At 37.8% G+C, this 12,749-nt stretch overlaps 1 protein-coding gene across 3 annotated transcripts in view; it reads right to left on the bottom strand.

Moving 5' to 3' along the window:
• Positions 1-1,466: 1,466 nt before the first annotated feature.
• The window catches only part of LOC107098013 (deoxyribonuclease gamma-like), a 20,101-nt gene continuing 8,818 nt past the window's right edge, over positions 1,467-12,749 (bottom strand). The window contains exons 2-11 of one of the 3 annotated variants that reach the window (XM_015395434.1): positions 9,894-9,987; positions 9,701-9,789; positions 8,657-8,743; positions 7,014-7,126; positions 6,817-6,929; positions 5,169-5,326; positions 4,918-5,014; positions 4,532-4,610; positions 2,968-3,204; positions 1,467-1,932 (exon numbers count right to left, since the gene is read on the bottom strand). In XM_015395434.1, coding sequence (XP_015250920.1) covers positions 3,044-3,204; positions 4,532-4,610; positions 4,918-5,014; positions 5,169-5,326; positions 6,817-6,929; positions 7,014-7,126; positions 8,657-8,743; positions 9,701-9,789; positions 9,894-9,974 — 978 coding nt within the window. In that variant the 5' untranslated portion in view covers positions 9,975-9,987 and the 3' untranslated portion in view covers positions 1,467-1,932; positions 2,968-3,043. Of the gene's footprint in view, positions 1,933-2,967; positions 3,205-3,283; positions 3,337-4,531; positions 4,611-4,917; positions 5,015-5,168; positions 5,327-6,816; positions 6,930-7,013; positions 7,127-8,656; positions 8,744-9,700; positions 9,790-9,893; positions 9,988-12,749 lie in introns of those variants that run through there. The other 2 variants (XM_015395435.1, XM_015395436.1) reach the window with 2 other exon arrangements.

Raw genomic sequence — 12,749 nt, 5'->3', positions numbered from 1 at the left:
CTTCAACGGAAGGTTTCCAGATGGATATGCGGAGCAAATCCATCTGGCGGAGTCAGGTTAATAGACAGGTATAGAACACTGCAGGCTAACAAAGAAGCCAAACAACCCCCATTGTAAAGGGGGTCGTCTGTTTCTATTTGCATGTTTCCTGAGTAAAAACAAGGCTTTGTTGGGCTGCAGTACAGTTTTCCACTTTATTTATAAAATGTGGTGTAAGTCATATCTGTAAAAAAACAAGTTTACAATCCGTCAGCGGTGATGAATCAAAGTAATATAACCTAAAACATCCTGAGGTAAAATAATCACACAAAAAAATATTTTAAGAATTGAAAATAACAATGAAACTAAAACATTATGTCATGAAATCTGCATTAAACATTTTTTTAAATGGTTCTAACAAATAACAGAATGGCTTTAAAGTAAAATGAAGCATCTGGATTCAGTCGCGTTGAAATAGAAGTTCAAAAACATTCCCTTCGTCTCTACAGTCATTTTAAAACATTAAAGAGACAACACGTGGTGCTGATTCCACTTTTCAGATATCCCACATTACTGGTCCAGCCATTTCAAAAAAGTTAAAATCAATCCGCTGGACTTTGTTTCCAAGTTTGAAGACGTTTCTCTTCCATCCAGGAAGCTTTTTCAATTCAAAATGTCAGAAATAGCGTTGAGTTCCAGGTTTTATCCAGCAGCCCAACAAAGTCTTGTTTTTGTTTAGAAAACATGTAAATTTAAACGGATGAACGGGTCCCCCCCTTTGGAATGGGGGTCGTTTGGCTTCGTTGTTAGCCTGCAATGCCCCATACCTGTCCATGTCTCTGAAAGGGGGGTCGTTAAAGGGAATTTTTGGCCTATTTAGTCAGGCCAACAATTCCCTCACAAACGGGGACATCTGGTTTTAATATACATTTTAAAAAGATCAGATTTCAATCCTTTTTTTTAATTCTTTCAATTTCAAAATTTATTTTTTTAACATATTTTAAAAATACAAGATTTTAATTCTTTGAAATTCAAAATTAAAATGTTATCATCTTTATTTTTGTCTTTGTTTCCAACATGTTTTTCTTTCTTTCAAAACTGTTTCCAAATAATTAGTTCAGATCTTTTTTCCTCAATAGTTTCAGAAAATTGTTTTCCTTTTTGTTTAATTCTGTCTATGTCTCTGTATAAAGCCTGGAACTCAATGCTATTTCTGAGAATTTTGAATTGAACAATCTCCCTGAATGGGAAGCGAAACGTCTTCAAACTTGGAAACAAAGTCCAGTGGATTGTTTTTTAACCTTTCTGGAATGACTATGACCTGGATGACAGAATCTTCACCAGCGTTATGGTTCAGCCATTAAATGTCAGTCTAAGAAACAATATACGGTAAAAACAAGGCGATCGACTCTACCCCCCACCACCACCCACCACCACGTAAACCTTCCAAATATTCGTAAATAATAAAAATTGTTGAGTGTTAAGGATGACATTCAGCTGAAACTTCTGGGCTGATTGGGCAACACTCAGTGACTGCCTAAAAAACTTTGGTTTTTGCCAATCGCAGTAAGAGATGGAAGAATTAAAACTTGTGTTTTTTACGCTCTTGTTGTTGACGGCAGCAGCTACAGGTACGTCCTCCTTCACTGCCATGTTTATTTTGGTTTGGCTGTGGGCGATCTTCCCGTTCCCCTGGTTACGTGTCCAGCCTTAAACCCTACGCGTCATGTTTTGGATTCGAAAATACGGGAAAGTACATCTGCTGCGAGCCGTCTGACTATCCCAGTCAAGCTCCAGTATCTATTATATTTTAAACTTTTGAAATGAAAGCATTTCTTCAAAGTCCTGAAAAGCTCCTAAAGCCGGGCATACACTTTTCGATTTTTTGCGTCGTTGCAAGCAGCTGCAGTTCACACTGTACGGCGAAACCCTGCGCATTCGCCGTACAGTGTGAGCTCACAGCTCCAGATGTCTGTCCGACCCGACGCTCTGATGCGGTCTACCTGCTCACACTGTACGTCTAAAAACCAGGTGGGACTCAGCTCCACAGTGAGATGGCGCTACTCGGACTCGTCTATCCAGAAGCCAAACGAGTAGAAGAGGAATATGAAGCTCACTAGAGTGAAACAGGCAATTTGTGCGATTTTGTGCTGAAAGCCCTAAAGAGAAAAGGAGACGACGTATTTGGACAAAAACATGGCTGAGAAAACATGGCTACTACGGTCTGTCTGTTTTACAGAAAGAACTCCATTTCACTCATTGCCCCCCCGTCATGCTGCTGGGTTATTCTCTGAGAGGAAGAAGACGAATCCTTGTTTGCGTACTGAGCGATTTGCCAAAGCCGCCTTATGACGGCCGACTGAATTTCAAACATGTTTGATTTTCTCCCGACCTCACGATTCCTGATGGGGAGGTGGTCGTTAGAGGCTGATTGCCCCTCGTTACCCCCTGTACAGCTACACCACGCACCATCAGCCTGAACGTCGGCCCGATCGGAAAATTCTTGTACGACTGGAAAGTCGCCCCGAAAAGGGCAAAAAAATCGCGCAGTGTACGCCCGGCTAAAGACGCTGCTGAAAGTAAAGTAAAGTAAAGTAAGTTATCGTGGGTGTTTCTTATCTGGTGTTTTATCTTTAGGGCAACTGCTTCACTATTATACTCATTGATCAGCTTTGTCCGAAGTTGATCTGTTTTTGCTCTGGCCTTTTTGAAATGTAAAAGAAACTTCTCCCGTCGGCTGCTAGCTCCAGGGGGACGATTGGCTAAGGATTCCTGCTTCGGCACCACCCAACCCCACCATTTACATACACCCCGACACCAGCCAGTGGTTTAATCTAACAAATATGTCTCTCATCTTATCTATGTATTTTATTTTCTCTGTCTGCTAAACTAATTCTTGAAAATGTTTTTTCTGATGAATCTGGACCAATTCTTTCCTTCGCCAGTTTGACTTGAGGAAGTTCAAATGGTAACCAGCAGCACACACTGTAGCAACTAGATAACCAGTATTATTGTAGTTCATGGCTATGTGGAGTGTTTTCCAGATCGATCTGACGTCTTTAGGTCAAACTGCATTCCCACGGGTCATCTCAGCAACCCTCAACCGCAGGATCTGGATCTCCAGGTTGAGCTTCTCCCGCTCCAAGAGCAGATTTCCTCTCCTCAGCTCCGTTAGATCCCCGTCTTCAGCCATCACAACACCTTTCATCGCAGCGATCAGGCCTTCAGAGGAAGTAGAAGCGGGATATAATCACAGGGAGGAATCCGTATGGGGAAGTGAAATTGATTTGTTAAATATAATTACACTCTTAGCTCCTTTCTTCCAGCAAAAACAAAAAAAGCAGCCAGCAGAATTACCTAAGGAAAAATGTTTACAAGCTTTAACCCAGGATTTAAGACTGCAATAGGGATGCTTTTAAAATCAATTTATTAATTGCTGCAATACTTGTTTTTGTTCATTTTTAACGTAATGAAAGTTGGACAAAATTAACTAACTAAATGCACTGCCAAACTGTAAATATAATTAAGTAAATTCTTTCTCAAATAAGTGTATTTTCCCTTAATGGGAGCAGCAATAAGATACAATCTGTTTAAAATAGTATATATATATATTTTAAGTGCATAATATCCAATAATCATGTTCTAAGGGCAAAAATCCTTCTTCTACTGGCAGATGATTTTATTATTTAGCTTCTCACATTTTTACTTAGTTTTAAACTGTCTTGAAGCAAGTTTTGGAAGAAGCTGAAATCCTGATCCTCTTACATCCAATCATAGGCTTGTTTTACATGCTTAAATTGTCTCTTTAATATCAAACATGTTGCACTGCAAAAAAGATCTAGAAATAAGTCAAAATGTCTTAAATTAAGTGTGTCTACCATTAATTTGAGTAGGTAAACAAGATGATTCGCCAATGGAATGAGGATTTTGACTCAGTTAAGATAATTAGATAATATAGACTTAAAATAAGACAATAAAATAGTTTTTTTCTTATTTTAAATATAAATTATCTTGTTCCAAGTGTCTCAATTACCTGATTCAAGAAAAATGGACTTATCTAGATTTTTTTTTTTTTTCAGTGTGTTTTATTGCACTCCGCTATAATAGATAACTATTATAATCATCATAATCATATAATTATTTCTTTTTTAAATGATTTTTAAGATTAATTACTTTGATTTTTAAATGTTATTGTTATTATTAAATAATAAATGTTGATGTAAAATATTTTAATATGATTTTATTTATTAAATGGCGACCTGTCAAGCGTGTCAGAAAATGGATGGATTGATATTATTTATTAAAATTATTATTAGGGCTGTTTCAATGATCATTATTAAATAATTAAATTGTATTGTTTAAGTAATGCATTATCAATTTTGACTATGATTATTTTTAAACCTGTTTTAATTTTAAATATTTCTGTTTTTGTTCTTTTTCATTATTATAATTTAAGAATAATTCATTTTAAAGTTATGTTAATAATATTTTTTCTTATCTCATATTATCTATTTTAACGGTCTCTTTAATTATCATTATTATTATAGCTTACCATCATCATCATCGTCTGTTTTTTCAGGCAGACCCCTCAGCTCCACCTCCACAGGATAATGGTCGCTCACTTTCAGAGCCTAAAACAAGGAAAAGTTTATAATGTTATATTATAATGATTATTGAAACTGTTTAATATCTAAATATTCTGCTAAAGAAATCTAAACAAATTATAAAAACAATTAGTAAATTATTTAATTGCTTAAAAATAACAGCAGACAAACAGTAACTGGTTCTTAGCTAAATGCTAATCCTGATGTGATAAATGAGAATAAACGCTCTGAGTGATTCTTTTGTTTCCTGCTGATGAATATAAACAGTTTTCCATGAACCAAATCAGAGAATTTACCAGAAGCTTCACAGAAACTAGTGAAAATGACTCCACACCTGTTCTTCAGAGAGATTATAAGCCTTTTGGAAGTTGAAGGGTTTAGCAGATTGTGGAACAACAGCCTGAAGCATGTCGTCTCCGTAGACAACGATCCTGAAAGAGGGAAGACGAAGAATTAATCCAGCAAACAGCAGAGGCTCAAGGATGAAAGGAGTAAACTAAACATTCTGCATCAGTTTTATAAACCAAACCTTTTGGATCAATGTTGGGTTTGCAGGTTTTTCTAAGATGGCTGGTTGAAGCCTACCTATCATATGTGTGTGCGTTCCCGCTGCTCGCTGTGGTGTCCACATCGTCTCCGATCAGCCAGTGGAAGTTCTTGTCGCTACGGATCCGGATAGTTTTCATTTCCTTTTTTGTGAGGTATGAGCCGTCGGCATTAAAGTCTCCCAGGATCATCACGTTCTGTGGCAGAGACGCAGGAAACCATAAAGAGTCTTATTTACAGTGACGGGGAGAGGAAATTAAGCCCTCCATCGTAATAATACAGTAGCAGCAATTTAAACTGGCCCTTCCCAGTCAACCCCCAGCTGAATGGCCAAGGACCAGCCAAGGAAAGTGGGGACATTTTGAAAGGCTACTACTGTAAATCAGGCTTCTGGAAGCAGCCAAAAGTCTTTTTATGTATCAAATTGTGTGAATGAAACTATTGGTGCCTAAATTGCATTTAAATCCAAAAACATTTAAAAGAAAAAAGCAGAATAAAGAGACCAGTATTACTTCTGTCAAACTGAATTGGAATATAAACATGACTATCTATCGTTAAAGTCGTAGGGAAGCGGCTGTTCCAACCGTTGCATTTCCTAATTCTCCCGAGTGGTGCCCGACTTTACACCAGTGAATAAAGTGAATGTGATTGGTTGTTTATCAAGGGGGCGGGATTGTTATAGCGGAAGGTTCTCAAGCAAGTTTGGTTGTGGCCGGTTTGTCGGAAGCATCTTGCTAACCAGTTAGCATCTTAGTGCTAGCAGGTTCCCAATGGGAAATTCCATTGGGACCAAGTAGCACTAAATTGGTGACTTAGAAACGACGCTGTCAAGGAACGCTATGGACAGAGGAAACATGCAAGAGGAGGAGAGTTTAGTGTCGGAGGTCGTGGATGAGTCTCCTCCGTCATCCATTTTTTATTTAGAGGAGGAAAGCGGGGACGAAGATGTTGTGGAAGAGGACGCCAGGGCGGCAGAAGCTTGGTTTGGTGTAGAAGGCTTCCAGCCGTACATGTTTGAGCCCTTGGCTCGCAACGCTGCCAGTTCTGTTAGCTCTACGCCTGCTGAAGACACAGACGTCCATCCCCGTGAACACTGGGACGCAACTCAATGGGAAAGGAAAGGATTCTGATTTCAACCGTTGCGTATATTAGCTGCGACAGATGAATCAAGATGCTATGACTGAATAGATTTGATTGACAGATGACCGTTGATATATGATTGGCTGAATTTAGGTGTTCAGGCTGATGTAGAACTAACTGGCCTGCATAAAATAATGAAAAAAAAACAACCTGCGATGGTCTGGCAGACCTGTCCAGGGTGGACCCCCCACCTCTCGCCTGTACACAGCTGGAGCACCAGCACCCCTCTGACCCCAGACATAAGCGTGATGGAAAATGCATGGATATAACTCCATTAATAAATAAATTATCTTTTTTTTTTTTCTTTCTTGTCAATCTTTATTTTTATTTAATTCTCTTAATTTAGCTAATAAAAAGTCTCCTTAGCTGGATGCTGTTGATAGAACCAATACTGACAGCCTGATCTGTGCTGGTCTACTCTGATCAGATATCTGGTTAATCAGATGGTAAATTCATCTTCAGGATGAATCTGAGCGGATCCATCAGTGCAGACCAACCCTTTCCTCTCATTATAGAAAGGAGCAGTTTTGTTTTGTTGAGTCCTTACATCAGTCCTCCACTTCTTCCTGACATGAACAAAGACGTCGTAGAGTTCGTCCAGCTCCTTGTCCGAGTCCTCTGGTTTGGTGTGAACTGGGATGATCACCAGATCTTTCAGAACTGGGAGGAGATCAGACAGATATCAAGCTTAGAAACATTTTTGCATAGATAATTTTACATTTATAACCACAAGTCATCTCTCACCTGTATTTAGGCACCTGAACCGAAGGATGTACGGATCCCTGGCAAACACGTCCAGCCCCTCGGTCTTCTCATCATCGAACTGGTACGAGCCCACCAGGTCAACCAGGTCGTCCCTGCAAACACAAAAACATACGACTTTATTTAAAAAGCTGTTTAAAAATAATAAAGCAGATCGGAGATTTAAAGGGTCACTAAAAGCAATGAGTCCGACGCTCTGAGGATACAGAAGATACAAACAAACGGAAACAGTTAGCCTCTAAAGGCCAGAACACACTGAAAAGGCTGAGTCAGAGCTACAGAGTCTGATTAGATTAAATAAAACATCTCTAAAAGACTTTCTGTTGTTATGTGACATATAACCCGTCCTTCTTTTCATTTTCATTTTCACAATTAGGAAAATTTACGTTTATATCATTATGGCTGATAATGCATAATAACTATTATTGTATCCTGAAATAATTAGGAGTAAATTTGGTTTCCCAGAACATTTGATCATAATTTAACCTGGAAACTAGTCTGAGACTTTAGTGCAGCAAGGCCAGGTTTCTGTAGCCATGGTTTCTTTAAAAGCACAGAAAAAAAATCTCCCAAGGAAGACAAATAAAAAAAATCTTAAATCTATCAACTAATGAAATGTTTCTAATCTTCAGTAACTATTTAATACTATATATGGAAATAACAACTTTATGTCCTTTAACTTCTACATTTTCAGTATAAACCATAAAATTATTTCTCTGTCTTTGTATTTATTAATATTTTTTACCTTTGATATCATTTCTTTATTTAAGAATTTAGTGATTTAGCTAAACCAACAATCAAATAATAAATCGAGAAATGTTTAAAAAAAAACACAAATTCAATCGTCTGTTATTCAGGCTCAGATAAACTACTTTAAGCAGTTTGTGAACTAAATTAGCCTGCCAATGAATGGATGAATGAATAAACAGATGAACGAATTAATGGATGGATGAATGAATGGATGAACGAATTGGTCAATGAATGGAAGAATAAATGGATGAATCAATGGATGAATTAATGGATCATTAGATTAATGAATGGACGAATGAATGAGGGAATGAATGGGTGAATGAATGAATATACAGATGAACGAATTAATGGATGGATGAATGGATGAGGGAATAAATGGGTGAATGAATATATGGGTGAATGAATGGATAAACGAATTGGTCAATGAATGGAAGAATGAATGGATGAATCAATGGATGAGGGAATGAATGGGTGAATGAATATATGGATGAATGGGTGAATGAATATATGGATGAATGGATGGATGGGTAGATGAATGGATGGTGAATAGATGAATGAATGGATGAATTATTGATGATGAATGAACGGATGGATGAATGGATGGATGGGTGAATGAATATATAGATGAATAGATGGATGATTGAATGAATGGATGTGAATAATGGATGGATGAAGGAATGGGTGAATGAATTGGTGAATGAATAGATGAATAAATGAATGGATGGATGGTGAATAGATGACTGAATGGATGAATTATTGATGATGAATGAACGGATGGATGAATGAATGAATGAATGGCTCAATGAATGGATGAATGAATGTGAATAATGGATGGATGAAGGAACGGGTGAATGAATTGATGAATGGAGTCTCACCTGTACAGGAACATGAACTGCTCCTTGTAGCGTGTTCGGCCCAGGCGGGTGCTGATTTTCAGGGTGTAGTGATGTTTCCGGTTGGCCCTGAGCGGACACACAGAAATGCGTTTCTCAGTTTAAGTTTCCTCCAAAGAAAAGCCGGAGGAAGAAGTTCAGGATGATAGAATTCAAATTTCCACCCTTTATAAACAGCACTGTTATAACCGCAGCAGTATGGAAAGTCAATGGTTATATATTTCCATCCAGTAATTTCTGTCACGGTTATCCCAGCTGCGGTGGTGAGGGGTGCTGGTGTCTATCTCCAGCTGTCTATGGGTGAGAGGCGGGGTCCACCCTGGATAGGTCTTCACCTAAAGAGGATCTAGAGAACCTAACAGTCATGTTTTTGGACTGTGGGAGGAAGCCGGAGTATCCGGAAAGAACTCACGCATGCTCAGGGAGAACATGCTCACTCCATGCAGTAAGCCAGGAATCGAACCCGGAGCCTACTTGCTGCAAGGCATCTACTATGCTTTGATTTTATTTATTTTCATGTGTTAAGCTTGATCATAAAATGAGAATTTTAATTAAAAAATGGGATAAAATATACAAGTATATAAAATATACAAAAATGGCGCAGGCATTGCGCAGTGGAGGAGGAGTTACGTGACCAATGGTGACCATCTGTCCAAATGGTCAGCTAACTGAGTTCACTATAAAGTTCACTAAAGTCCGTGCTCTATACAGTGATGGAGGGATTTAGGGGTTAGGATGGACGTTTGGTTGCAGGGTTGTGCTTGTGTATTATTTTTTTTAAGTGGAGAGGGTGGGGTTCTTTTCAAAAATTAGCAAAAATCCTCCACTATACCTTTAATGAAGGATTTCTATGATGTCACTTCCTGGGTTGCTTAAATTGGACCTTCCATGAAAATCACAGACTTGTCTCATGTTTCTAAGTAGGAAACGTTTGCACTCAGTGGGTGACTGAATACTTTCCCGCATTAGTTCACAGATCTGCGGATTGAGACCCCAGTTTTGGTGTGAATGTGCGCTTTTACTAACGTGTTGATTGCTTTCTTCAAAATTTCCACAGATTTCCCGCTGCTGTCTACGACCTCCAGGATCACAATGATGTCATAACGGGAAATGATCTGAAAGAGACAGAGAATTTTGAAAAACAGGCCAAAGATCTGGACTAACAGCTTGATGCATTAGGAATCAGAAGTTTATTTTGTTTCAAGTTTTAGTTTTTTACCTTAACCAGAGTCTTCAGAACATCTGCGTCCGCCACTTTGCTCCGCCCAAACTTCTGAATGTTAAACGCTGCTATTTTCATGGTGCCTGAAAGCCTGGAACGAAAAGCAGGAAACATTTGTCTTTAAATAACTTTATTGTGTCTGAACATGTGCTAAACATGTAGCAAACATGCGTGTGTAGCAGGTATTTGTTTAACATAAGACATGATGTTTCAAAACTGACAGCTTTAACAATCAGTTTGCTCCAGGGAACAAAGCAAGGTGCAGACGAGCTCCAAAGAAAACAAGTTTGCTCCAAAACCTTTAGTGGCAGCTGTGTCTGAGCACCGGAAAAACGATTTAGAAATAAGTAAACATTTCTTCATGAAGGAGAGTTTGCCAATGGAATGAGTATTTTTACTCTTAGAATGAGATAAGTGGATAATATGCACTTCAAGTAACATAACGCTATTGTGTTTTCTTATTTTAAATCTTAGTTGTCTTGTTCTATTGGCAAAATGTCTCTTTATATCCTCAATTAAAAAACAAATGCACTGATTTTAAGAAAAAAAACACTTATCTAGATTTCAAATTTTTCCAGTGAGGAAGCAGGTTCACTGCAAAAATGATCCTAAAATGAGTAAAAAAGTCCTTAAAATAAGTGTATTTTCTCCTAATTTGAGTGGGTAATGGGACAATCTGCCAATAGAATGAGTGTATTTAGCCTTAAAATAAGATACTCACATATTATGCAATTGAAATAAGAGAGGGCAGTTGTTTTTTCTTATCTTAAAGGTATAAATTGTTTAATTCATCTGGCAAGGTATGTCACTTACCTGCTCAATTTAAAAAAAAATGCAATTAATTTAAGGAAGATTTCCTCACTGAAATTTGCATTTTTTGCAGTGTTTACATGAAAGTCGTTGTTGGATCCAGGGGCGTCCAGAAATTATTCTAACTTTAGAATTTGACATTCTCTTATTTATTTTTATTGTAGCTTCCATTTTTTTTTCCTACTTTTTATTCATTTCAAATTCCATTTTCCACATTACGCTCTCTGCACTTCTGTTGGAGGGCTTTCCTGAAGATGCATTTCTATTGATATTCTATTTGATAAAAAACCTTTGGCTAAAATGCCATCAGAACGCTGATAATATTAAGTGTGCCTCAGCCCCCCCCTTCAGTGTCCACCATATTGGATCAGTCCATTTGCTGCACATGTTCAGAAAGGTCCAAACAGACAGCAGCAAACCATTTGAAAACAAACCATGCAAAGAGCAGTGTTGCCAACTTAGCGCTTTAGTCGCTATATTTAGCCACTTTTCAGACCCCTCTAGCACTTTGATTTCTAGAAAGCTCCTAGCGCCAAATCTAGAGACTTTTTTCTGCTACTGGAGACTTTGGAGACAACATCTAAAAGCAGCGAACTCTGCTTCCAGAGCAAGTAGATTGGTAACCCCGCCTCCTGCTCTTGAGAGGAAAACAAGAAGAAGAAAAGGGACAAGAAGAGAGGGACAAAAGCTAGAACAGATAATGGATATCTATTCTAATAACATTTCTCTATCTGTATAATGGGGCTGTTTTATGTATGGTCTGCTCAATTCAGGGCCCCTGCCTGTCTTTGCCTAGGGCCCCACATTTCCTAAATCTGCCCCTGACTGGTTCTGGGACACGTTTTTTTTTTTTTTTTTTTTTGGTCTTCTCCTTAAAACTGTGATTTTCCAAGTAAACTGCAGACCTGCTGCTACATGCTGAATTGTGGTCTTTTGCTGAGGCTCTACCACCACCCACATAAATCAGGTCTGCAGCACCAGTCCCTCCAGTGTTTCCTCATTTACAGCAAATGCTTCTGCTTGAGAAGAACTTCACGAGCTGCAGGCAAACAAGATCTTTTAAACTTTACATTTTCCTGCAGCCTCCTAAAATCCATAACAGGCATTTGAGTTAGTGGGAATTTATTTGATGAGTTTTTATTAAATATGAATTTTTTTAGAATTGGTGGTCATGCTGATGAAGATTTTCAATCCTCCAGGTCTGAGTCATTCCAAAAAGTAAAAAAAAAAAAAAAAAAAAAACAATCCACAGGACTTTTTTTAAAGTTTAAAGACATTTTTCTTCCCATCCAGGAAGCTTTTTCCTTTCCGCCTGCTTTAGACCGACTCCCTCCTGATCCTGTTATCCACAGTGACACTCCTAATGAAAAACCTCAGCATCATCCTCTCTGCTCGTCTCCTTTCCACTTCCACTCCTTCAAACCATCCTTTAAGCAGGTTGGAATGAAAGGAGAAGGAATTAAACTGAAAATTAGACTTTGAAATTTGCTGATTTGGGGCATAAAAGTGTTTTAAAAAGGTTGATAGTTTTATCCAGAACACACTTTTCTTTATAAAGCAATGTAGGTTTTTATGTAAAAACTTTTTTACTCTTTTCTAAAGGTTCCCAAAACAAAGATTAAATGCAAGATGTTTGGGTTGTTCAATTTTGAAGGACAACAATTCAAGTGAATAAATATCGGATCTCTGTTGTTGACATTAATTTACATGAAAGGCTTTATGTACTAACAACTTAAGTATAAAACTAAGCGTAAAAAAAAAAAATTAACTCCTAATATGCCAGCAGGACTCACTGAACTAAGAGAAAATATTTGTATGCAGCCAACGAGGTACTGACATATTATATATAAAAAAAAAGACATATAAACACGACTATGTATCTTTAATAATAACTTTAGTGATAAGATGGAAAAATCATTTGTAATTTATAATTTAAAGGAATTTGTGCATAACTGAACTTTGAGAGGATAACTAGCTGACTAGTTTTTTTTCTCTGTGTTTATTAACTTACTCAGGCTCACCTCTGAAGGTTCAGAGGTGAGC

The sequence above is a fragment of the Cyprinodon variegatus genome, unplaced genomic scaffold (assembly GCF_000732505.1).
Source record: "Cyprinodon variegatus isolate N-32 unplaced genomic scaffold, C_variegatus-1.0 Scaffold740, whole genome shotgun sequence".
Lineage (NCBI taxonomy): Eukaryota > Metazoa > Chordata > Actinopteri > Cyprinodontiformes > Cyprinodontidae > Cyprinodon > Cyprinodon variegatus.
Note: the sequence above shows the minus strand (reverse complement) of the source record. Positions and strands in the feature narration are given on the sequence as shown.